This window comes from Eretmochelys imbricata, chromosome 1, assembly GCF_965152235.1.
Source record: "Eretmochelys imbricata isolate rEreImb1 chromosome 1, rEreImb1.hap1, whole genome shotgun sequence".
Classification (NCBI taxonomy): domain Eukaryota; kingdom Metazoa; phylum Chordata; order Testudines; family Cheloniidae; genus Eretmochelys; species Eretmochelys imbricata.
The window spans coordinates 206,977,395-207,004,278 of record NC_135572.1 but is presented as its reverse complement, the minus strand read 5'-3'; the positions used below and the strand labels follow the sequence as shown (position 1 = coordinate 207,004,278).

Below are 26,884 nucleotides of genomic sequence, written 5' to 3'. Positions count from 1 at the left end.
GTTTACTTTAGATACTACAAAAACTTAGTAACGGAATGACCAGATGTCATTGGAAACAAGCAGGGAGAACTGGAGGTCCTGGTGATGTCAAGGAACTATGACGTGATTGGAATCACAGAGACTTGGTGGGATAACTCACATGACTGGAGTACTGTCATGGATGGTTATAAACTGTTCAGGAAGGACAGGCAGGGCAGAAAAGGTGGGGGAGTAGCACTGTATGTAAGGGAGCAGTATGACTGCTCAGAGCTCCGGTACGAAACTGTAGAAAAACCTGAGTGTCTCTGGATTAAGTTTAGAAGTGTGTGCAACAAGAGTGATGTAGTGGTGGGAGTCTGCTATAGACCACCGGACCAGGGGGATGAGGTAGATGAGGCTTTCTTCCGGCAGCTCACGGAAGCTACTAGATCGCATGCCCTGATTCTCATGGGTGACTTTAATTTTCCTGATATCTGCTGGGAAAGCAATACTGCGGTGCATAGACAATCCAGGAAGTTTTTGGAAAGCGTAGGGGACAATTTCCTGGCGCAAGTGCTAGAGGAGCCAACTAGGGGGGGCGCTTTTCTTGACCTGCTGCTCACAAACCGGGTAGAATTAGTGGGGGAAGCAAAAGTGGATGGGAATCTGGGAGGCAGTGACCATGAGTTGGTTGAGTTCAGGATCCTGACGCAGGGAAGAAAGGTAAGCAGCAGGATACGGACCCTGGACTTCAGGAAAGCAGACTTCGACTCCCTCAGGGAACGGATGGCCAGGATCCCCTGGGGGACTAACTTGAAGGGGAAAGGAGTCCAGGAGAGCTGGCTGTATTTCAAGGAATCCCTGTTGAGGTTACAGGGACAAACCATCCCGATGAGTCGAAAGAATAGTAAATATGGCAGGCGCCCAGCTTGGCTTAATGGTGAAATCCTAGCGGATCTTAAACATAAAAAAGAAGCTTACAAGAAGTGGAAGGTTGGACATATGACCAGGGAAGAGTATAAAAATATTGCTCGGGCATGTAGGAATGAAATCAGGAGGGCCAAATCGCACCTGGAGCTGCAGCTAGCGAGAGATGTCAAGAGTAACAAGAAGGGTTTTTTCAGGTATGTTGGCAACAAGAAGAAAGCCAAGGAAAGTGTGGGCCCCTTACTGAATGAGGGAGGGAACCTAGTGACAGAGGATGAGGAAAAAGCTAATGTACTCAATGCTTTTTTTGCCTCTGTTTTCACTAACAAGGTCAGCTCCCAGACTGCTGCGCTGGGCATCACAAAATGGGGAAGAGATGGCCAGCCCTCTGTGGAGAAAGAGGTGGTTAGGGACTATTTAGAAAAGCTGGACGTGCACAAGTCCATGGGGCCGGACGAGTTGCATCCGAGAGTGCTGAAGGAATTGGCGGCTGTGATTGCAGAGCCATTGGCCATTATCTTTGAAAACTCGTGGCGAACCGGGGAAGTCCCGGATGACTGGAAAAAGGCTAATGTAGTGCCAATCTTTAAAAAAGGGAAGAAGGAGGATCCTGGGAACTACAGGCCAGTCAGTCTCACCTCAGTCCCTGGAAAAATCATGGAGCAGGTCCTCAAAGACTCAATCCTGATGCACTTGCATGAGAGGAAAGTGATCAGGAACAGCCAGCATGGATTCACCAAGGGAAGGTCATGCCTGACTAATCTAATCGCCTTTTATGATGAGATTACTGGTTCTGTGGATGAAGGGAAAGCAGTGGATGTATTGTTTCTTGACTTTAGCAAAGCTTTTGACACGGTCTCCCACAGTATTCTTGTCAGCAAGTTAAGGAAGTATGGGCTGGATGAATGCACTATAAGGTGGGTAGAAAGCTGGCTAGATTGTCGGGCTCAACGGGTAGTGATCAATGGCTCCATGTCTAGTTGGTTGCCGGTATCAAGTGGAGTGCCCCAAGGGTCGGTCCTGGGGCCGGTTTTGTTCAATATCTTCATAAATGATCTGGAGGATGGTGTGGATTGCACTCTCAGCAAATTTGCGGATGATACTAAACTGGGAGGAGTGGTAGATATGCTGGAGGGGAGGGATAGGATACAGAAGGACCTAGACAAATTGGAGGATTGGGCCAAAAGAAATCTGATGAGGTTCAATAAGGATAAGTGCAGGGTCCTGCACTTAGGATGGAAGAATCCAATGCACCGCTACAGACTAGGGACCGAATGGCTAGGCAGCAGTTCTGCGGAAAAGGACCTAGGGGTGACAGTGGACGAGAAGCTGGATATGAGTCAGCAGTGTGCCCTTGTTGCCAAGAAGGCCAACGGCATTTTGGGATGTATAAGTAGGGGCATAGCGAGCAGATCGAGGGACGTGATCGTTCCCCTCTATTCGACATTGGTGAGGCCTCATCTGGAGTACTGTGTCCAGTTTTGGGCCCCACACTACAAGAAGGATGTGGATAAATTGGAGAGAGTCCAGCGAAGGGCAACAAAAATGATTAGGGGTCTAGAACACATGACTTATGAGGAGAGGCTGAGGGAGCTGGGATTGTTTAGCCTGCAGAAGAGAATAATGAGGGGGGATTTGATAGCTGCTTTCAACTACCTGAAAGGGGGTTCCAAAGAGGATGGCTCTAGACTGTTCTCAATGGTAGCAGATGACAGAACGAGGAGTAATGGTCTCAAGTTGCAGTGGGGGAGGTTTAGATTGGATATTAGGAAAAACTTTTTCACTAAGAGGGTGGTGAAACACTGGAATGCGTTACCTAGGGAGGTGGTAGAATCTCCTTCCTTAGAGGTTTTTAAGGTCAGGCTTGACAAAGCCCTGGCTGGGATGATTTAACTGGGAATTGGTCCTGCTTCGAGCAGGGGGTTGGACTAGATGACCTTCAGGGGTCCCTTCCAACCCTGATATTCTATGATTCTATGTTAGTATTGTTTCCCCTTTGTTTGCACTTTCCCCATTTCTAAAAGGTTATAACAACCACATAATTTTGCAGGCCTACAAAACTTACTTTTATATAACTCATACATCGCTAATCAGTCATCCACTTTATAAGGATTAGGCCTTTATCATGTTATATAGGGTAATCTCACCTACTGTCAAGGTTCCTCCCCCACTCTGAACTCTAGGGTACAGATGTGGGGACCTGCATGAAAAACCTCCTAAGCTTATCTTTACCAGCTTAGGTCAAAAACTTCCCCAAGGTACAAAATATTTCCCCCGTTGTCCTTGGACTGGCCGCTACCACCACCAAACTAATACTGGTTACTGGGGAAGAGCTGTTTGGACGCGTCCTTCCCCGCAAAATACTTCCCAAAACCTTGCACCCCACTTCCTGGACAAGGTTTGGTAAAAAGCCTCACCAATTTGCCTAGGTGACTACAGACCCAGACCCTTGGATCTTAAGAACAATGAACAATCCTCCCAACACTTGCACCCCCCCTTTCCTGGGAAATGTTGGATAAAAAGCCTCACCAATTTGCATAGGTGACCACAGACCCAAACCCTTGGATCTGAGAACAATGAAAAAGTATTCAGTTTTTTACAAGAAGACTTTTAATAAAAATAGAAGTAAATAGAAATAAAGAAATCCCCCCTGTAAAATCAGGATGGTAGATATCTTACAGGGTAATTAGATTCAAAAACATAGAGAACCCCTCTAGGCAAAACCTTAAGTTACAAAAAAGATACACAGACAGAAATAGTTATTCTATTCAGCACAATTCTTTTCTCAGCCATTTAAAGAAATCATAATCTAACACATACGTAGCTAGATTACTTACTAAAAGTTCTAAGACTCCATTCCTGGTCTATCCCTGGCCAAGACCCAGCATACAGACAGACTGACCCTTTGTTTCTCTCCCTCCTCCCAGCTTTTGAAAGTATCTTGTCTCCTCATTGGTCATTTTGGTCAGGTGCCAGCGAGGTTACCTTTAGCTTCTTAACCCTTTACAGGTGAGAGGAGCTTTCCCCTGGCCAGGAGGGATTTCAAAGGGGTTTACCCTTCCCTTTATATTTATGACACCTATCCTACCATATTATATAGGGTAATCTCAATGCTTTACTCCCTTATAGGTCTACTTTAAATTTCAAGATGCTATAATCCTGACTCTGCCATCCTTTCTAGGTGTGTTGTATTTCAGGAGCCTCCCATATTTCCTCCTACTGCCAATGCTGGCTCAAATATTTATCACTGTAACAAAAGACCCCACTACTGGCTAAAATCTAGTGCTTTAGTCCTGTCCCCCAAATCTAAGCCCCTTCACAGCACAGTAAGTTTTTAGCATCAGCGCGGACACTGACTAGGCTTGCATGCTATAAGTTTAAATACGAATCCAACAATACAATCTACTGCAACACAAGTAACAGGATTCCATGTGTGTTCTTGATCTGACATCTAAACAGATTTCCATGTCTAAAAGGATGACACACTTGGGAGACGGTATTACCAAGCATGCACCTTCAAAAGAACAGAGAGTCAGCAGAATAATAAAAGGCAAGAAAGCTGCAGGAACAACCTTTTCCACTGAAGTGGCAATGGCTTAGCAATATTCACAAAAGGGTTAGGGACATCTTTCCATTTGTGTGTGTTTGGATTTGTAAAGCCAAGAGAAGGGTGTATGTGGCAAATATTTTCTGTGCTTGTATTGACAAAACTCACTCAGACAGACATGGCATGAACACTGTAGGTCATGGCATGAAAACTTTAGCAGATGCTTTATAGCTGTGAAGATTAGACATACCAGCCAGATGTTGTGACAGTCTGTACCCCTATGTTCATCCTTTTACAGGACTATGTTATATTTCGTATAAAGTACGCCTTGTGAGTGGACACAGGGGATGGATCACTCGATGATTACCTGTTCTGTTCATTCCCTCTGAAGCACCTGACTGTCGGAAGATAGGATCCTGGGCTAGATGGACCTTTGTTCTGACCCAGTATGGCTGTCCTTATGTAAGGTATCATTTGAAAACTCATCATTTGCTGACCATTATTGTCCTGGTAAAATGTGTATGGCAACTCTGTTACAAAGTTATAAGATTCTATTGCATGCTATTACTGAAAGACATGCTTCAAGTTTGGGGAGCAGTCACAAACCAGTTCCCCAGAGACAAAACGCTAGCCAACACCTGAGCCAGGTGTCAACAAAACCAAATGAACCATCACCTGATTAAATGGCCATTCTTTGGCAGGAAAGAGGGCATGGGCAAAAAAAAAAACAAACTACATCTTGACCCAGGAACAACTTGGGGTTCATGTCCACACAGACTTTGTCTCCTGAACCTTAGCTGGAGATGATTCTCGAAGAACAGAAAGAACTGTAAGAAGGGAGAGCAGATGCCCCAAATTATTCCTCCCTTTCTCTCTACCCACAGCATCCACAACAACTAAAGAAGAAAGGAAACAGCTTTGGACCAGGGGAGGGATCCTGACTGAAAGAAAGTCAGCCAGTAAGACTGCAGAAACATGTGGTGAGAGAGACTTTGCTTTGAATTCATGTAGAGTGTTAAGGTAGGCATTAGTTGTGCTTTACCTTTATTTTCTTGTAACTAATTCTGACTTTTATGCCTCATTACTTATATTCATTTAAAATTTATCTTTTGTAGATAATATATTTGTTTTAGCTAAAACAATGCGTTTGTACTGAAGTGTTTGCGAAAGTATTTGAGATAACAGGATTTACTGTTCAGGAGGGAACTGGGCACTATAAGACATAAATTTCTGGGGAAAGTCTGGGACTGGGAGCTTGCTGGTGTTGCTCTGCAGTGTAATTCAGGAGTGGCTAGCTATAGCACTCATATACAATAACTGGGACTAAATTACATGTGGGAGACTTTGTGTGAGCAGACCAAGAGTGGTTGCTCTCACAGCGAAGCAGTGTAAAAGTCACCCCAGGTTGGAGAACTGAGTGGACGCAGCTGTTCATCAGTCCAGATTGTACCCTGGGTAATGTCACAGACATCATTTCAAAATATGAGAGGATGGCCACCAGGACTCTATGAGCAACAGCTCCAGTGAATTATAACTGTAAGGCCAAGAAGGCCATTTGACATTCTGCATAGTGCTAACTATAAACTTGCACCCACTAATTCCTGAATGTCCAATACCTTGTGGTTAAACTGAAGTATATCTTTCAGACAGACATACAATCTTGATTTAAGGATTTCAAGTAATGGACAATCTACCACATCCCTTGAGTCATTCTAAGCATTACCATTAGTGTTAAATGTGTGTGCCTTATCTACAATATGAATTTCCCCATTTGTCTTTAGGTGTAGCTCAGAGATTTGCCAATCTGAAGCAGAGTGAAACTGACATGATTACCAGTTTCATTTCTGAGCAGTGAAAGTGAGCAGAGTCTCTACCTGCTACCTGACATAGCTCTGATCAGTGACAAAGACCCTTAAGCTGTGGTAAGACTGCATTAGTTTACATTAAGGTCACAAATGGAAAGCTATCTTTGCAACCATGATGGTGAAAAATTTAAAAATAGAAACTGAAGTTCTTCAGAAGGGGAAGGCTTAGAGTCTTTTCCAGGAAAAATTTCTGACATGCCAGTGATGAGCAAACAAATGAATTTTTGAGCCCTGCTGGAGGTTGTAGAGTTGGCTGTTTTTTTTAAATCATTGATATATAATATGTACATGGCCCTGTACAGTAGAGAAAATACAGCCACAATACCTGCTCCAAAGATCTTGCGGGCTAAGGTTATGATTCAATACTATACCGAATAAAGAAAAGGCTAGATACACAGCTTCATGGAACACAAGGGTCTTAGTAATTTTTTTTTTTTTAAAGGTAGGACGAGAGAGAGCAGAATGAAGAGACATGGAGTGAGAAGTGGACAAGGGAGACCATCAAAAATGAGAAGAGATGAGAATGGGCAACACAAGAAAGGGAAATGGGTGGGTGGGCTTTAGTGCAGGGTCTGAGTGAGAAAGTGGGGAGACTGAATAGTGAGAGAAGACAGAGGCTTTTGGCAGATGTGTTTAGAATACTCTGGAGGGTATGAAGTGAGAAGCTGGGCACTCAGAGAAATTATGGGATTTTAAGAGATGAGATGCTCAAGGCACAACAGGAGTTTGGTCAAAATCCCTTTCCTCAATAAGACATTCCAGGCCACATGAGAGCTCAGTTCCACAGTTACTGCCTTACCTTAGCTCAAGGTGCTTTGAGAAAGCTGGAGTTTGCAAGGTGCTAGAGAAAAGCAAACTAAGTGCGTTATACAGTGGAATGTTGCTGTTAAGCACAAGAATATGCAGTGCAGGACTGAAATTTATTCTTTTTTTTAAAAAAAGACTCCACTGATTTTCATTTTAACATTTATATCTCCCCCTCCTTACACAGCTTAAATTTCATTTAACTATATTAACAATATGTCACTGATACCATGCAGGAAACTGACAACACTAAAATAGCACCAAGATTATTATTATGAATGCAAGAGCAAAAAGTCAGGGAGGAAAGGGTCAGCTACTTCTGATTCCATATAGCAGGAGAATATAGTGATGGAAGAAACCTATCCGGGCATCTACTCCATCCCCTTTCCAATGGCTACCCTTTAGAGTACCTTCTTTAGTGTCTTGTTCAATCTAATTTTTAAAATAAGCCATTGCCTAGTCTATGGGTGGATATCCCATTCTGTACTAGAACATAAAGTCAACCCAATAATGCAATATGTTTACCTTAAGATTTTTCTCACAATAATAAAAATAGAAAGCAATGCAGTACAATAAAAGGATGATGTGACTATGATGGTGGGGGGGTAGAGAAGGGGGAAGGAGGAGAGAAAAAGATATATCTCTCTTCAACCACAGGGAACCTTAGATTTGTTTTCTTTCTAGCTTCAAAACCAAATTCAAATATTATCCTGCTAAATACTCTGATATAGCTTAGTTTTTCAATAAAATGCAGTGCTTCAATTGAGTACTATAAATAAACAGAGCCCAACACAAGTCTGTTAAATTCAATGTGGGATCTCTAGCTTCTGTCTCTCCCTCACCACAACCCACTCTCCCTTGCAGTTTCTAGTCACGTAATTTTTCTTTCAGATTAACCTTGAATCTGACAACTGAATGTTACACTATGTCAGATTCACAAATATGATTGGGCTATGAGAAGGGGGAAGAAACATCAAAGGTGTGCATCACCCATCCAGACTCGATTAACCTGAGCTACAGAAAATAAAGCTATCAAATGCTTTTCTATGTTGGTAACAGTTAACAAATTCATCTTCTCCAACCACTGTCTCCAGACAGAACAGAGCATCTCCCTCTACCGGTTAAGAAAACACTGAAGCTTGTACTCTTACATATAGCATGTGGCTGACCCACATGAACAACAGAATGTACTTGCGGATATTTAATGCCTTGTGTTTTCTCTTACGTACTAAAAAATCCATTTGAGGAGATGGTACTGAGTTATTTAGATTCTGACAATCTTGCAACACTTTGCCTGTAGAAAGTACATTTCTGCAGATTGCATGGTTTTAAAAGGTCACAGAACAAAAGATTAACATTTTCCCCCAGAAGCCTCTGTAAGAGATAGTGCTTTACTTTAGCTATCTGCCATTTTCATCTCTACCTCCAGCTATACTTCAGCAGGATGACAACCCCATGATAGTTAAGGTTAAGATCAGCTTTCTGTTTAAAGCTCAACTCTTTACTCAGATTGCCCTGAAATTTGATGTGTATCATTTACACATGGGATTCTGTTAACGAGCCAAATTTGGGGACATTTAAACCAAAGAGTTCCCAAGATACAGCCCCTGGCAAAAAACCCAGCCTGTTAAAAAGTTGTGCATCAACAGTGGAATACCATGTGGGCAATCACACAAAGAAAAATCTTGTTTACCCTCAATCATGGACAAATCTGGCAGATTTATTTAATGACTGACTTTAAACAGTAATATATTTATTTTTTTACTTTCCTGACTGGTTCCATTGTTACCCCAATAGATCCTAACAGTAAACCACACACAACCAACCACAATACTGATAAATGCAAAGTAATGTACATTGGAAAACATAATCCGACTATACACATAAAATGAGGGGGTCTAAATTAGCTGTTACCACTCAGAGAGATCTTGGAGTCATTGTGGATAGTTTTCTGAAAACATCCACTCAATGTGCAGAGGCAGTCAAAAAAGAAAACAGAATGTTGGGAATCATCAAGAAAGGAACAGATAATAAGACAGAAAATATCATATTGCCTCTACATAAATCCATGGTAAGCCCACATCTTGAATATTGTGTACAGATGTGATCACCCCATCTCAAAAATATATATATTGGACTTGGAAAAGGTTCAGAAAAGGGCAACAAAAATGATTAAGGGTATGGAATTAGGGGTATGAGGAGAGACTAATAAGACTGGTACTTTTAAGCTTGAAAAGCAGACAATTAAGAGGGGATATGACAGAGGTCTATAACACATCATGACTGGTGTGAAGTAAATAAGGAAGTGTTATTTACTCCTTCTCAAACACAAGAACTATGGGTCACCAAATGAAATTAATAGGCAGCAGGTTTAAAACAAACAAAAGGAAATATTTTTTCCACACAACACCCAGTCAGTCTGTGGAACTCCTTGCCAGAGGATGTTGTGAAGGCCAAGACTGTAACAGGGTTCAAAAATGAACTAGATAAATTCATGGAGGATAGGTCCATCAATGGCTATTAGCCAGGATGGGCAGGGATGATGTCCCTTGCCCAGAGGTGGGCAAACTTTTTGGCCCAAGGGCCACATCAGGGTTGCAAAAAGGTATGGAGGAGTGGTAGATACGCTGGAGGGTAGGGATAGAATACAGAGGGACCTAGACAAATTGGAGGATTGGGCCAAAAGAAATCTGATGAGGTTCAACAAGGACAAGTGCAGAGTCCTGCACTTAGGACGGAAGAATCCAAAGCACCGCTACAGACTAGGGACCGAATGGCTCGGCAGCAGTTCTGCAGAAAAGGACCTAGGGGTTACAGTGGATTAGAAGTTGGATATGAGTCAACAGTGTGCCCTTGTTGCCAAGAAGGCCAATGGCATTTTGGGGTGTATAAGTAGGGGCATTGCCAGCAGATCGAGGGATGTGATCGTTCCCCTCTATTCGACATTGGTGAGGCCTCATCTGGAGTACTGTGTCCAATTTTGGGCCCCACACTACAAGAAGGATGTGGAAAAATTGGAAAGAGTCCAGCGGAGGGCAACAAAAATTATTAGGGGACTGGAACATATGACTTATGAGGAGAGGCTGAGGGAACTGAGGATGTTTAGTCTTCAGAAGAGAAGAATGAGGGGTGGATTTGATAGCTGCTTTCAACTACCTGAAAGGGGGTTCCAAAGAGGATGGCTCTAGACTGTTCTCAGTGGTAGCAGATGACAGAAAAAGGAGTAATGATCTCAAGTTGCAGTGGGGGAGATTTACGTTGGATATTAGGAAAAACTTTTTCACTACGAGGGTGGTGAAACACTGGAATGCGTTAGCTAGGGAGGTGGTGGAATCCCCTTCCCTAGAAGTTTTTAAGGTCAGGCTTGACAAAGCCCTGGCTGGGATGATTTAGTCGGGGATCGGTCCTGCTTTGAGCAGGGGGTTGGACTAGATGACCTCCTGATGTCCCTTCCAACCCTGATATTCTATGATTCTGTGGAGGACTGGGTAGGGAAGGCTGTGCCTCCGTAAACTGCCTGGCCCCCGCCTCCCATCCACCCCCTCCCACTTCCTGCCCCTTGAGTGCCCCCCTCAGAACCGCCGACCCATCCAACCCCCCCTGCTCCTTGTCCCTGACTGCCTCCTCCGGGGACCCCCCCCGCTCCCTGTCCCCTGACTGCCCTGACCCCTATCCACACCCCCGCCCTGACAGGCCCCCCCGGAACCCCTGACCCATCCAACCCCCCACTCCTTGTCCCTTGACTGCCCCCTCCCGGGACCCCCATCCCTAACTGCCCCCCAGAACCCCTATCCAACACCCCTGTTCCCTGAGCACCCCCGCCCCAACCTCTACCCCATCCAACTGCTCCTTGTCCCCTGACTGTCGCCCAGGACCTCCTGCCCCTTATCCAACCCCCCGCCCCCTTACCACACCACTCAGATGAGCAGGACAGGCTTATTGGAAAGCCTGGGAGGTGGGCGGCCGGAAGCCGCACTGCCCGCGTGGCGGCGTAACTCCAGGGGAGAGGGGACGGCAGGGGAGGGGCCGGGGGCTAGCCTCCCTAGTCGGGAGCTCAGGGGCTGGGCAGGACGGTCCCGCAGGCCATAGTTTGCCCACCTCTGCCCTAGCCTGTTCGCTAGAAGCTGGGAATGGGCAACAGCGGATGGATCACTTGATGATAACCTGTTCTGTTCATTCCCTCTGGAGCACCTGGCATTGGCCACTGTCGGAAGACAGGATACCAGGCTAAATGGACCTTTGGTCTGACCCAGTATAACCGTTCTTATGTACAGGCAAGAGCAGCATGTGGTGAAAGGCTACTTACTACCAACAAGGACACACTGCTTTCTTCTCCTTTGAATTTGATTGTGATACTGAGCTTTCATTTCTATACTGCCTTTTACCCAAACATCCTTACAAGTATTTACTTTATAAACACTGCTCCTTGATTGTACAACTATATAAGTAATACTGCATCCATCATCAAAACACAGCCAACCACTGGGGCAAAAGGTGGCAATTGTTTAATATCTCTCAGCAACACTACAGAACAGTTGAGGTCAGGAAGGAAAGAATACCATGTTCTATTAAAACTGAAAGGGAAAAACTAATAAGACCATGTAATTACCCATGTTGAAATTTCAAGAAGCAACATGGAATCTTTGATTACAAACGATAAGGACTTTGGGTTTGACTTTTGTACTTCATTCCAATATTAGCACCTCTTGAAGCACAGTGCCCCCAGCTCCAGGATAACCCAGGAGAAAGATCACAATCACCGAAGTATGTTTCACTACTGAAAAGCACTGCACTTCCTGAAATTCTGGACCCTAAATGATGAAAGAAAAAACAAAAGCATTTGATACTTGCACCATACCTGTCATGGGATCAAACAGCTGATTGGCCTCCAAGTCTGTGAAGGTGCTGAAACAAATAGGACATTTGAAGGAGGCACGATTGGTGGAGTCTCTCTCGTCTGTCTCAATCCTCCTCCTCATGTGGTCCAGCTTGTACTTCACCACATTGACCAGCAGGCGATAATTGATGAAGTAGTAGTTGTGCCGGGTGGTTTTGCCATCCGGAGCTGTCTCCACTCTCATCCTGCATTTGATGAACTTGTCCCCCTTCAGGGTATTGAGAACTGCCCGCAGTTGCTTCCGATCAAACTTCAGCAGCTCCAACATGTCCTCCTCCTTTACGCAAGGATTCCGGATGAGGATGTCCAGCGCCAAAGCATGTTCAATGCCATAAAAACCACGCACCACATACTTGGCAAGGCGTTTCAGAGCCGCTGGGACTTCAGTGAGGACGTCCGGGTCTGTCATATCAGGTACGACACTGAAGCTTCATGTATACTGCAAGGAAAAGAAGATGGACTATAAATTATTTCCCCTCATTTAAACAGTTTTGATCCAGGTTACCAAAACCTAAAAAAGGAAGGACCACTAAAAATAATAGTTTTTCATCTCCCCTTCCCCATCCCTCAACACTCTCTTCAAGTATTAATAATGCAACTAACAGCACAGTACGATTAGACAGTGCACAATTTCCACTGCAAAATGGGAAAATTTTGGTGATTTTTTTCTACCGTACCACCTAATAGATTTCAGTTCCACCTGCTCTGCTGTAACATTAAATATCTCTTCCCTTTGAGCTTTTATAGAGCTACATGATCAGCTGAGACTTACAATTAGGAAGCAAGCACCAAAAGACTACAATGAGACACATCATCACACAGAAATAAGTCACAGTTTGACATTTGGAGAGAGTTTAATGAGGGAGTTCTCCAGGTGAAGGAGGAGTGACAACATGATGACTGGGGTGAGTTTGTTGTCTGTCTATGTGCTTGCAGTGTGCCTGCCTGCCTGCAGTTTATAGTATGGTCTGGTTGGGGCACCATGTGCTGAGCCTAAGGCCTGCCAGGCAAAGCTGAGAGCTTTGATCCCTAAACCCTTTAGGATCTGTAAACCAGTGGATGGGTCTACTCAGGGAGAATTGGGGGTTAAAAAGCCAGCTTCTAAGCAACCAGAGGACTAGCAGGGGAGTTTAGAGAGGGAGCGTGAGAGCCAGATACATCTCCATTCTCTAAATGTAGGCCAATAAACACTCTTCCCCTTCCCCCCCCGCCCACGCCCAAAAAATAGCTGCAGGAGTAAAACTAATGCAGGCAGAAGCCTAGCAGCTAAGCGGAGCCTGCCCGTTTTATTGCACTGAATACAGCATGTACGATTACCTGCCTTATGGGCAGGAGGCATATGTATGTAGTCAATACAAGCAGTTTGTATCACAGGCTCTTGAGGCCAGAGTAGCTGAACTGGAGGAGCTAAGAGAGGTACAAAGACGATACTTTCCGGGACACAGTAGAGTGGTTCTACTGCCTCTGTGCTGTTGAGGAGGATGAAAGTCTCAGGGAAGGAGAACATTAAAGTGGAGCGGAGGGAAATGATGTCATAGTTGGGACCCTTCTTCCAGATGATGTCATGGTATTCTCACACACTGGGGGAGGGGACCTCAGTCGTTAGGCAGAGACCAGTAATAGTAATGGGGGATTTGATCATTAGAAATATAGATAGTTGGGTTTGTGATGACCAAGAGAACCGCATGGTGAATTGCTTGCCAGGTACGAAGGTTGCAGGTCTCTCAAGACATCTAGACAGACTTATGTGCACTGCTGGGGAGGAGCCAGTGATGTGGTTCATGTAGGCATCAATGACAAAGGGAAAAGTAGGAGACAGGTCCTGGAGGCCAAATTTAGGCTGCTAGATAAGAGATTCAAGTCCAGGAGCTCCATGGTAGCATTCTCTGAAATGCTTTCAGTTCTACCATCAAGGCCAATTAGACAGGCAGAATGGCAGGGCTTCAATGCGTGGATGAAACAATGGTGTATGGAGGAGGGTTTTAGATTTATTAGGAACTGGAGAACCTTTTGTGAAAGGAGGAGCCTATCCAGGAAAGATAGGTTCCACCTAAACCAAAATGGAACCAAATTGCTGGCATATAAAATTAAAGAGGGTCACAGAAGAGTGTTTAAATGAAGGGCGGGGGAAAGCTAACAGGTACAGAGGAGCACACAGTTTGGACAGAGACATCCCTTAGGGGAGGAACTCTTAACGGGGATCCTCTGTATCCTACTAACGAAGAGAGGATAGAAGTTGATAAAGTACAAATGGGAACTGAAGAGAAACATTCAAATGAAAAGGAGTCCCATTCAATTACATCACATGAAGGCAGACAAACTAAAGATTGACAAATTCTATAAGTGCTTGTATACATATGCCAGAAATCTAAATAGTAAGATGGGTGAACTCGAGTGCCTGGTGTTAAATGAAGATATTGCTATAATAGGCATCACAGAAACTTGGTGGAACAATGGTAATCAATGGGACACTAATACCAGAATTCAAAATATATAGGGATGAGAGTAGGTTGTACTGGTGAGGGTGTAGCATTATATGAGAAAGAAAGCATAGAGTCAAATTGTCAGGGTTCCCTCCCCACTCTGAACTCTGGGGTACAGATGTGGGGACACGCATGAAAGACCCCCTAAGCTTATTTCAAAAACTTCCCCAAGGCAAAATCCTTCCTTGTCCTTGGACGGTTTCTGCTGCTGCCACCAAGTGAGTTAGACAAAGATTCAGGAAACGGACCACTTGGAGTTCCTGTTTCCCCAAAATATCCCCCCAAGTCCCTTCACCCCCTTTCCTGGGGAGGCTTGAGAATAATATACCAACCAACTAGGTAAACAAGGTGAGCACAGACCAGACACTTCGGTTTTTAGGACACTAAAAAACAATCAGGATTCCCCTCTAGGCAAAACTTTGAAGTTACAAAAAACAGGAATAAACCTCCTTCTTAGCACAAGGAAAATTCGCAAACTAAAACAAAAAATAAGCTAACACATTTCCTTGCTATTACTTACAATTTTTGTAATCTTGGATGCTTATTTCAAGTAGGGTTTTAGGATTTTTCCTACCCTGGTCCCTCTCTGTCCAAGAGAGAGCAACAAAGAGAGTGCAAAACAAAACCTCCCCCCACAGATCTGAAAGGATCTTCTTCCCTGATTTGTCCTTTTGGTCAGGTGCCAACCAGGTTATTTGAGCTTCTTAACCCCTTACAGGTAAAGGAGGGATTTTATGCTACCCTTAGCTGTATGTTTATTACACAAATATCGTAAAAATCTTAAATGAATCAAACTGTACCACAGAATCTCTATCGATAGACATTCCATGTTTGATCAACAAGAGTATAGCAGTAGGAACATACTACTGACCACGTGACTGAGATGGTTATGGTGACTATGAAATACTCAGGGAGATTAAAGAGGCTATAAAAACAGAAAACTCAATAATAATGGGGGATTTCAACTATCCCCATATTGACTGGTATATGTCACCTCAGGACATGACGCAGAGATAAAATTTTTAGACACCATTAACGACTGCTTCTTGGAGCAGCTAATCCTGGAACCCACAAAGGAAGAGGCAATTCTCGATTTAGTTCTAAGTGGAGCACAGGATCTGGTTCAAGAGGTGAATATAGGTACAGCTTGGTAATAGCAACAAACATCGGGGGGGTGGGGGGGGAAGGAGGTAAAATACCAAAGAAACCCACCACAGTAGCATTTAACTTCAAGAAGGGGAACCACACAAAAATGAGGAAGCTACTTAAATGGAAATTGAAAAGAACAGTCACAAGAGTAAAATGCCTGCAAGCTGCACGAAAACGTTTTAAAAAACACCATAATAGGAGGCTCAGATTAAATGTATACCCCAAATAAAAAAAACAGCAAGAAGACCAAAAACAAAAACAAAACAAAAAAAACAAACAAAAAAAAACAAACAGAGTAAAAGAGGCTGTTAGAGGCAAAAAGGCATCCTTTAAGAATTGGAAGTCAAATCCTATGGAGGAAAATAGAAAGTTGCATAAACTCTGGCAAGTCAAGTGTAAAAGTATGATTTGGCAGCCCAAAAAAGAATTTGAAGAGCAACTAGCAAAAGACACACAAACTAACAGCAGATTTTTTTTTTAAATACATCAGAAGCAGGAATCCTGCAAACCAATCAGTGGAGTCACTGGATGACTGAGGTGCTAAACGAGCACTCAGGGAAAACAAGACCAGCACGGAAAAGCTAAAAGAATTATCTGCATCAATCTACACTGTAGAGCAGGGGTTCTCAAACTTCAGTGCACCGCAACCCCCTTCTGATAACAAAAATTACTACATGACCCCAGGAGGGGGGAACTGAAACTTGAGCCCACCCAAGCCACACCGCCCTGGGATGGGACGAGGGGGACACAAAGCCAAAGGGCTTCAGCTCCAGGCAGGGAGCCTGTAACCTGAGCCCTATTGCCCAGGACTGAAACCCTTGGGCTTTGGCCCCAGGCCCCAGTAAATCTAATCTAGCCCTGGCGACCCCATTAAAATACAGTTGTGACCCGCTTTGGGGTCCCGACCCACGGTTTGAAAACAGCTACTGTAGAGGATGTGCGGGAGATTCCCACACCTCAGCCATACTTTTTAGGTGACAAATCTGAGGAACTGTCCCATATTGAGGTGTCAATACAGGACGTTTAAGTGATAAATTAAAAAGTAATATGTCACCAGGACCAGATGGTATTCACCCAAGATTTCTGAAGGAAGTCGTATATGAAATTGTATGTAACCTATCACTTAAATTAACTTCTGTACCAGATGACTGGAGAATAGCTAATGTGATGCCAATTTTTAAAAAAAGCTCCAGAGGCAATCCTGGCAATTACAGACCAGTAAGCCTAACTTCAGTACCAGGCAAACTGGTTGAAACTATAGTGAAGAACAGAATTATCAGACACATAGTTGAACACAATTTGTTGGGAAAGATTCAACACAGCTTCTGTAAAGGAAAATCATGCCTCACCAATCTATTAGAATTCTCTCAAAGAGGTCGACAAACATGTGGACAAGGGTGATCCAGTGGATATAGTGTACTTAGACTTTCAAAAAGCCTTTGACAAGGTCCCTCACCAAAGTCTCTTAAGCAAAGTAAGCAGTCTTGGGATAAGAGGGAAGGTCCTCCCACGGATCATTAACTGATTAAAAAGATAGGAAACAAAGGGTAGGAATAAATGCTGTTTTCAGAATAGAGAGAATAAATGGTGGGGGGGGATCCCCCAGGTATCTGTACTGGGACCAATGCTGTTCAACATATTCATAACTGATCTGGAAAAAGGAGTAAACAGTGAGGCAGCAAAGTTTGCAGATGACATAAAATTACTCAAGATAGGTAAGGCCAAAACAGACTGCGAAGAGTTACAAAGGAATCTCACAAAACTGAGTGACTGGGCATCAAAATGGTAGATGAAATTCAATGTTGATAAATGCAAAGTAATACACATTGGAAAACATAATCCCAACTACACATTCAAAATGTTCTAAATTGGCTATTGCTAGGGTTGTCAATTAATCGCAGTTAACTCACGTGATTAACTCAAAACAAATTAACTTGATTAAAAAATATTTGTGATTAATTGCAGTTTTAATCGCACTATTAAATTTAAATTGGTATTCTATTGTTTATTACAAATATTTTTGATGTTTTTCTACATTTTCAAATATATTGATTTCAATTACAAGACAGAATACAAAGTGTACAGTGCTCACTTTATATTATTTTTATTACAAATATTGGCACTGTAAAAACCAAAAAAAAAAAAAAAAAAAGTATTTTTCAATGGACTGTAGTGCAGTCTCTTTATCCTGAAAGTGTAATTTACACACGTAGATTTTTTTGTTACATAACTGCACTCAAAAACAAAACAATATAAAACTTTAGAGTCTACAAGTCCATTCAGTCCTACTTCTTGTTCAGCCAATTGCTAAGACAAACAAGTTTGTTTACATTTGCAGGAGATAAATGCTGCCCGCTTCTTAATTACGTCACCTGAAAGCGAGAACAGGCATTCACATGGTACTTTTGTAGCCAGCATTGCAAGGTAAAGCAGACATTTTACATTGTTTTATATTTGAGTGCAGTTATGTAAAATAAAATAAAATAAAAAAAAAATCTACATTTGAAAGTTGCACTTTCTCTCTGCCCCCCCGCTACAGCCCCGGGGCTCGAGGACCTGTCAACCTGCATGCAACCCCAGGACTGGAGGACGTCTCAAGCCCCCACTATAGCAGGCGGGGCTGGAAGTGGGATCCAGGGACCAAGTTTGTTCCCCAAGGGGGCCCACAAATATGTTTGGCACCAAGCCCAAAACAGTTAATCCGGCCTTGCTCATAAAGATCTCTTCTTTCCAGTTAAGGAGAGCTACTTTCCAGCTGATGGCTGTTCATAAACTTAATTAGGATAAATGTCTCTGCACCCCCTACCATGGCCCTGGGGCTGGAGCTCTCTGTGTCCCTTCTCCTGCCGCAGCCCCGGTGCTAGAGTTATTATGGGCCCCTTCCCAGGGTGGACCTGACATGGGCGTCATAGTAAACCTCGTATTGTTTACGAGACATATTTTCTTAATCCAAGGGAATTTAAATTGGGATATTTCACCATCAGGAGACAGTTTTACCTGTCTTGGTGTTCACTTCCATGAGTCCTCTCTGTCACCCTCCACTTCTAGAGCGGACAGACCACAAGTAAAGGAGGAGGACGAAATATAGAGAGAGAAAGTCTGCACTAATATCCTGTCTTGTCATCACTATCACAAACCCCTACTCTCCCAAACCATGAGATCCAGGACTCATATTCTTCAGAGCTGACAGGGAGCACCATCACCCTGGCAGCAAGAAAGCCTTCGATGTTCTTCATCTGAGCACACTAATGAGCCATCACTGTGCAATCACTAAGCCCTGCACGTGACTCAACAGCTGCTGAATCACCTGTCAGCTGAGATTGCTTAGGATTTTGCTCGCAATTATTTATAGAACAATACCATGCTCTGCAGCCCAAGAAAAGCTTGCAAACAGTGAGTTCTTGGTACCTGACACATGCACAGACCCCCTCTCCTTAGTGACAGCTGCCTTTCTGCCATTACCAACTCAAGCGTTGCCTCTTTTCAATCCCCCTCCAAACCCCACTGTATCCCTTCCCTCCCTCATGTCTTTGCTGCAGCTGAAGATTATGCTCCTCTCAGTTTACTTGACCTGATGATCTTGGTGGCTGAGTAATTAGGCTTTATATGGTACAGCTCAATAATAAAGAAGTTAAAATTGGTCTATCCCTGGCCTCCTTCCTCCTCCTCAGTTCTTGCAGAGTAAAAAAAAACAAACAAAAAAAATCATTCCCCCATTCTCTCCTGGCACTCCCTTCCCCCATGCTTTTTTCCTGACTCAGGGCTGTATCCTGCCCTCAGCTTGGATACTGAATGCCCACCAATGTGAATAGGTTGCATGCTACAAATGGCAGAAAGAAGGCAGTGCTTGGATATCCATCTCCAACTCCTCTGTGAAAAGTAAACCCATGCCATAAAATCAATCAGATGGGGCATTTTAACAGTTAACTCTCCACATCCCACATAAAAAAAGTACTACACTGAGTAAATTTTTAGAAGTTTCCTCTTACTAACATTATTTATCTCCACTAGTTAGCATTGATAGGAGTCTTAGTGTAAATGGGCCATCAGTGTTCTCCACCAGCATGGAGTCAAAAGGGGAGAAAAAAGTAACACTCTCATAAATGCATATCTAGAACTCACTTTTTAGGTCTTCCTTCTCTGTGTTCATTCCCATTTTATCTGTTCTCTTTAGAAAATCAGTTTGTGCTTGATCCAAACTCTTGACTCTTTATACTTCAGTGGACAGCCCCACCTACTCAAGTGCCAATTTTTCTGATTTCTTCTATGCCATCCTCTCCCACACAGTTCTTCCATCTTAATAAACCTGCTCAGCACGTGACAATATGAGTTCCCTTAACGCACTCTCACACTTTCCAAGAATTGCAGCCACGTGATGCAGAGATGTCAGCATGACATTGTCACTAAGGCAAGGGAAGATGCCTTGCAAGGTATTTATTGCTTTGGGGGAGAAATATTGTCTTTGAAGAGAGTGAACACTTGAATGAGCCAGTGAAATAGCTTGGTTTATACCAACTACAGAGCTACAAAGTTCAGCCCCTCCCACAGATACCAAAAAGCAGGGAGTCCGAGCAACCTTTCAATACAATGTCAGGCCATTGAGGCAAAAGCGGTGACCTGGCATTTCCTATCCATGCTAGAAATGAGGTCTCTGCCCTTTCCAAGAAGATGACAACATGTGTTCCAAGTCACCTAGTGATGAGTTCTTCCAGTCATTCACTCATTAAAATGGGAACAAGGTGAAGGAGGAATATAAGTGGGCTCTTGGAAACTCCCTTTGGTAACCTAACAGTAATTTGCACTTGACTGAATGTGGCATGGGAAATAGTTGCCAGTGACAAATGTGTAAAGACAAAGTTGGCATTAACCCATAAAGATCAACTCCACTTTTCAAACAGCCCTGTTCGCATGCCCAAATAGACCATACTTGCTTTAATCCCTATTTAGCCTCCTATTCACAGTATTCCCAGATTACAAGAGGATCCCTTAATAGTGAGGGGCCCAGGCAGGGGGTGACGTGAGTTTTGACCCAACAGAGGTAGCCCAGAAAGGTGGTTTAGGTCTCTTAACAGAGTATGGCAGGAGCACAGGAGGTAGAGTTCAGGCAATTGCTGAAACATTAACTGAAATATTTACTGCATTTTAAGTACTTCATTGCTCAGATACAGATTATAGTAAATGTAGATTTCTGTGGGAATAATCAACTACTTGCTCCATTAGGGCAGGGGTAATTCATGGCTTTCAATGCTTAGAGGACACTTCTTTGAACATGAGGATAAAAAAACAGGTATCAGACAACTTCCCACTTTCCTTACTAAGGGATGAGAGTGGAAGCAAGAGACATCAGACCACCTATGATAGTCTAGTGAAAGTGACACTGTCACTCCCATTAATGTCTCAGTTTCTCCAGGAGTTAGTGACATATTTTAAAAGGATTCAGGTTTTGTAAAATGTAAAATGTAAATGTAAAATTTCTTTACATAAGTAGACAAAGCAAAATATTTTGTAACAATAAAATGCTAAACAACCCCTAAAACTGGGCTGTGCCATCGTTGTTTTAGAGTGAGAGAAGTAGGAAAAAGTTGCATGTCAAACAAGAATGATTTATCAAGACAAATTTACAGTTGCATGGGACTAAACTCTACTTTTGGATGAGCCTGCCAAGTTCAGGATGGATAAAAATAGATTAAAATAACATTTAAAAATCAGATTTTTAATTTAAATTTAATACAGGTTTATGTTTTAAAAATAAAACAATTTAAAGTTAATTTGAAATTGACAACCTACTTTAACATCTAACATTATAATCTATTAAAATCATTTAAATTAAACATAAAAAAATAATATTAAGCAGTACGTTTGCTGCCAAGTTTAAAGAAAACTAAACCACTGAACTGGTGGGAAGTCACTGGCTAAGCACCAGAGTTTGTTGAAGTGCTAGCCCAGTTTTTGATAGCAGTAGCCTCTTCTGCAGGTGCAGAGAGAATATTTTTTTCATTTCTGTGTATTCAACCAGTTCAGTTCAATGACTAGTTCATTCAGAGTTAAGAAACTGATTAGGAATTGAAAAAGTGGAAAAGCTTATTTTCCTTTTCCAATCTAAGAATAAAAACAAAGTGTGAGAGGATAAGATCCATTAGTTCTAAAATCCTGAAGGAAACAGTGACCAGAAACAATCAGTTCAACTCACTAACTACATATAATGCTTCCTTTGTTTAATAAGTCAGTTTTAAATGCAAAACATGTTTGATAAATTTCTTACGTGCCTAGCTTTTTAAGGTAGTTTTATTAAATAAAGAAATAAAATAATGTTTTTGTGCATTTGACTGAATTTGAATTTCCATCCAAATAGAGCTTGACACAAAATAATCACCAAAAAACCCCCAACCAATCTAGTAAACAAGAAATGCAACAAAACTTGAATGTAAAGTTTAAGAATCTTAATAAATGTAAGTTAAACTGAATAACTGTTTAAATAAATGTGCTAAGGAATAATGCATTAGGGATGTAAATACCATTTAAAAAGTTAACCGTTTAAATGATTAAAATATGTTATTTAAACAATTAAGCACCTGGGGACGATCCTGCCGGCTGGCGTGGCTGGGACTGGAGCTGATCTGCCTGAGGCCTGCTCCGGCCAGCCCGGGGCCACTGGGGCTGGCGCAGGGTTAACGGTTAAGACAGGTTAACCGGTAAGACTATTGCTTACCGGTTAACCTTTTACATCCCTATAATGCATCCTCCTGGTTAGCAAAAAGAAGCACCAAAATTTAGTGTTAAGACTATATTCAGTTGCAAAAAATTAACATTTAATGGCTTACCAACTAATGAGAATCATTAGGAAAATAACTAAAAAGCATAAATGCAAAACAATTAAAACTATTATTTAAATCAATGTTTCCTGCTTGCTGGCTTAAATCATAATTAAAATTGGTGATTTAAATTGCTTTGATGTCAATCAATCCACCCTGCCCAGGCTCTCCCTTAAGTCACTGTAAATCAAGGGCGCATGTGAAGGCAGACTCTGCTGTAGGCCTTTATTTATTCAAATTCATTAATTGTGCTTATTTCAGGCTCTAGGCACCTTGTAACATTTCTATGAAGACCTATTTTAAATAAAGCATGTCAGAGCTGAGCGAAGGGCGAAACCCATAGTTTCAAAAGAAGCAATTCTTCCCTCCCCACAAAAAAAATTCTGACCTCAAATATCCGCCCTCATAATCATCTTCCCCCCCCCCCCCCCCCCGTCAGCAAAAGACTAGCTGGGAGGGGAAGTATCTAATGACATGTCCAAAAGTCACTAAATACAGGTTGCTGTGGAACAAGGAGGGAACGGAGTTCCAAGGACAAGAACCCCTTACCTAAAGTATCCTGCCACCAGCCCCCCTCCTTTTTGAATCAACATATCTGCAGTGTGAGTGTGGGTCACTTGCCAGGTTTATCTGGGTATCACCCATTTAATCATTTCCCTGTCCTTGGAGGACCTCAAGGTACACCTTGGTCCCTCCTATTTTCTGCCTGTACCACGTAATAGTCTAGTCTCTTGTGGGCTCATTTACTTGGGCGTCTTTTCCATTGTTGTGTTTAGTGTGCTGATGGCCTGTAATATACAGGAAGATAGACAAGCTGATCCAGTGGTCTCTTCTGGCCTTCAACTCTATCGATGTCTACACAGCAATTAAACACCCATGGCAGGCCTGGGCTTGGGCTACCAGGCTATAAACCTGCGCTGTAGACGTTTGGGCTCAAGCTGGAACCTGGGCTCTGGAACCCAGGCTCTGGAACCAGCCCCCCTTGCCCAGCTATGGCACCCCAAAAGTTTTATAGCCCTATAGCCCCAGCCAGAGTCAGCTAACCCAGGCCAGCCACGGGTGCTTGCTTGCTGTGCATATCCTATGACAGGGCAGGGGGTGGAGTCTCAAACGTTTTTTTGCTGGGCCCACCTTTGAAAATATTTAAGGGTGTGACAACCCCTCCCAAAAAATGACAACCCCCCATGTCATCCTTACTTTTGCACTACTTCTGGCAGTGGTACTGCCTTCAGAGCTAGGCATCCAGCCAGCAGCCACCGCTCTCCAGCTGCCCAGCTCTGAAGAAAGCGCAGAAGAAAGCGTGGCAATACCGCGACCTATAATAGCCTTGTTACTCCTTTCTGGGTTAGGGCCCCCAGTTTGAGAAACACTGCCCTATGATTATCACAGAGCATAGGTGAAAGACATTTTCTCCACAGACCCTGTTCAATAAGTGGGCTGTGGAATTCTGTACTAGGTACAGTTTCAAAATGCTTTTAAGGTACAGCCTCATGTAGTGCTTAAATTTTAAATACAGTAGCTTAAACTTAGAGTTGAGAAAGGTCCAAATAAACACAGCCTTCCTAAAGGAAAGGGCACAGCTTTCTTGCAAGTACAGATGATAAATGCATGTGGCAATCATTGGTACTTCAATATGCAGTAGCAACTAGGGATCCAACAAGATTCCCTAGATTATACACACTGAAAATGATGGACTTAATTTAGCAAGAAGGGCCAGCAGATTTTCCACTATTTCCTTTAACTATTACCCCTCATCTAGCAAATATACTTTTGTGTAGGCTGAACCTCACCCCGTTAACTGTCCTCTATGCCCCAAATATATATCCCTGAGAGACGTAGTTAAGCCATCTTACGTCCAAGTATAGACATCGCTAGTTCAACAGAAGTATTATTCTGTCTGCCAGCTACCGCCTTGCAGGGAGGGACCCCTTCCATTGCTGTAGCAAGTGCCACTGTAGTGCTTGTAGTGTAGACATAGTCTTAGACTGTTTCAATGCAACAGTGGTCACTTTCAAGAGACAGAAATATAAAGCTCAGACATAAGCTTACTGGATACATTGCAGCCCACACTCTTCCTCACTAACCCCCAATCCCAATAAAATGTTAAGGACTAAATAAATTTCTGCAGAACAGCACCTTTGTGGTAGACAGGCAATTGTCCTGTATCTCTTTCAGAGAAGACCCAGATAGTAAGAAATAATATCACCAAAGGAAGACCTATTCAACCCCCACTACAGTATGCAAATTAGTTGACAATACTGAAGGCAGATGACAGACCTAAAAATAATCATGGACACTTGATCTTCCACCACCACCAATGCAACTTGCATATTATACTAAGCCCTAAAACCAAACTGCTTATAGGCAGGAACATGAAAAATCTATATGCAGCTGGAGTTATTTTGCCACAGACTTCTCAATCTTGCCTCAAATATATGTGATTTGAGATAGAGCAATGGTTAGAGAGCATATCAGTATCAAGAGAACTCACTGAGGAAGGGTCTAATGAATTTCTTCTTTAAGAGAAGTTGGCACCTTGCTCTCCTGCCACAAATAACTATCAGTTCTAGTAATGATCCCCAACAACTTCTTGCTGACTGTTGCTTACTCGAAGGACATGGATCCAACTCACAGTTGGTAGCACATGCATCCCCAGTACCTCCAAAGCCCAAACATCCATCACAGGTTAAAATTCAAGTGAGCAAGTCCACTGCCTCCACTTCCAGTTCTCAAGCGTACACATGCAGAAGCTAAGCTTGAATTCATTATACATGCAAAGAAATCTGAAGAAATTTCATAACAAGCATAATGGACATGGAACTGTTTTGTAATAATTTATGAATACTGTATACAAACCTAATTATTGGGGATGTTTACGTATGAATCTGTTGATTTAATAATGGGGGCTATCGGGAAAAACAATGGCTCCAGATAAGTCATTGCTTGGTAAGCCCGTAGCAGCTTAAGAAACAATGCTGGACAGGAAGAGACATGGAAACACAAGATCAAAAGCACTCTAGAAGTTTAAAAAGGGACTCAAAAGAGAGGGAGGCAGTCGTTGGGGAGATCTTCCAGGAAACCAGGCTGATACAAACACCCACTGGCGTATATGAAGTTAGGCCTGCCTAGGTGATCATCAGGGGGTGGGTAAGCCTTTGGTATGATAGACATGCTTGTAGACTGTTTTAAAATCCCCCTTTGCTCTAAATGCTTTGTTCTTATTGTGAGAATAAACAATTTTGTTTAAAAAGACTGTCTGGTCAGTATATACACCATTGGTCACAGACGCCCAAAAGGGAAGAACCACAGATGCCTAACCCAGTAGGACCAACTGTGTAGGCCTAGCGGATACATAGGGTGCTGCAGTCCATGACCTAATCTAAGAGTGGGAGAATTGTGGAATTCCCCTCCAAGTGAAGTGAAGACATGAGGTCTAGCACTTGGAGAGACCAGAAGAGAAGAGGGACAGCTAGCCCTTTAACAGTTACAGCAAAGAACTGTCATTGGGTGCAAAGAGCCCAGAACAGCCAGCATATAAACCAGATGGAACAGTTCCACCACCCAGGACTTTGCCAAAGCTATGCAGGAAACAGTGAAGCCTTTTTTCACCTTATTTCAGCCACAACAATTATTTCAAGAACTCTTTGCCAAACAGAATTTCTGCCAGTGATGCCTCATCCATCTTCCTTCCCACTTTACTTGACTAACATGGGAGGACATAAGTGAGGATAACAGCATTTAGAAGCCAAAAACTTGGGACAACGATGTCAGCAAGATCAGTGACCTTAAAAGAAATATATTTATTTTAAAAGTCAAGTGGCCATTTTTATCTTTAACTTTTATTTGGTTACTACACCTGTAACTTCTCATTTATTTTAGTCTACATCATTGAGGTTGATAAAATACTAGAGTTATACTGATTCCTTTAAAAGAAAAGGAGTACTTGTGGCACCTTAGAGACTAACCAATTTATTTGAGCATAAGCTTTCGTGAGCTACAGCTCACTTCATCGGATGCATACTGTGGAAAATACAGAAGATGTTTTTATACACACTGACCATGAAAAAACTGATTCCTTTAGTGACTTTCACCTAGGGGTCTCATTCATTAAGCCTCATGCTGCTCATACGTAGAAGAGAACAGAAGGAGAAAACTGAGGCAAAAAGATGAAATGACTTGTCCAGTCACAGGCGAGTCACTGCGAAAAAACAGAGAACCCAAAGTCCCAACTCCATTTTCCCCCAACTACTAGACTTCAGTCTCTGCTTATAAATATTAGAACTTATGACTGACTCACAATATGACTCACAGTTTATTTTAATCCTCTCCCCATCTTTCACAACCTGCTTTCTGCATCTGTTATATTCATATTTTAGATTCGTTTAATACAGATCAAAAATCCAGAGGCCAGGGACCATGCCTTTTTAAAAGTCTCTGACAGC

At 42.7% G+C, this 26,884-nt stretch overlaps 1 protein-coding gene across 1 annotated transcript in view; it reads right to left on the bottom strand.

Moving 5' to 3' along the window:
• Positions 1 to 26,884, bottom strand: part of GTF2E1 (general transcription factor IIE subunit 1) — an 86,928-nt gene that overhangs the window by 57,015 nt on the left and 3,029 nt on the right. The window contains exon 2 of the mRNA XM_077822940.1: positions 11,960 to 12,437. Within this exon, the coding sequence (XP_077679066.1) occupies positions 11,960 to 12,407 (448 nt within the window). The 5' untranslated portion in view covers positions 12,408 to 12,437. The remainder of the gene's footprint in view (positions 1 to 11,959; positions 12,438 to 26,884) is intronic.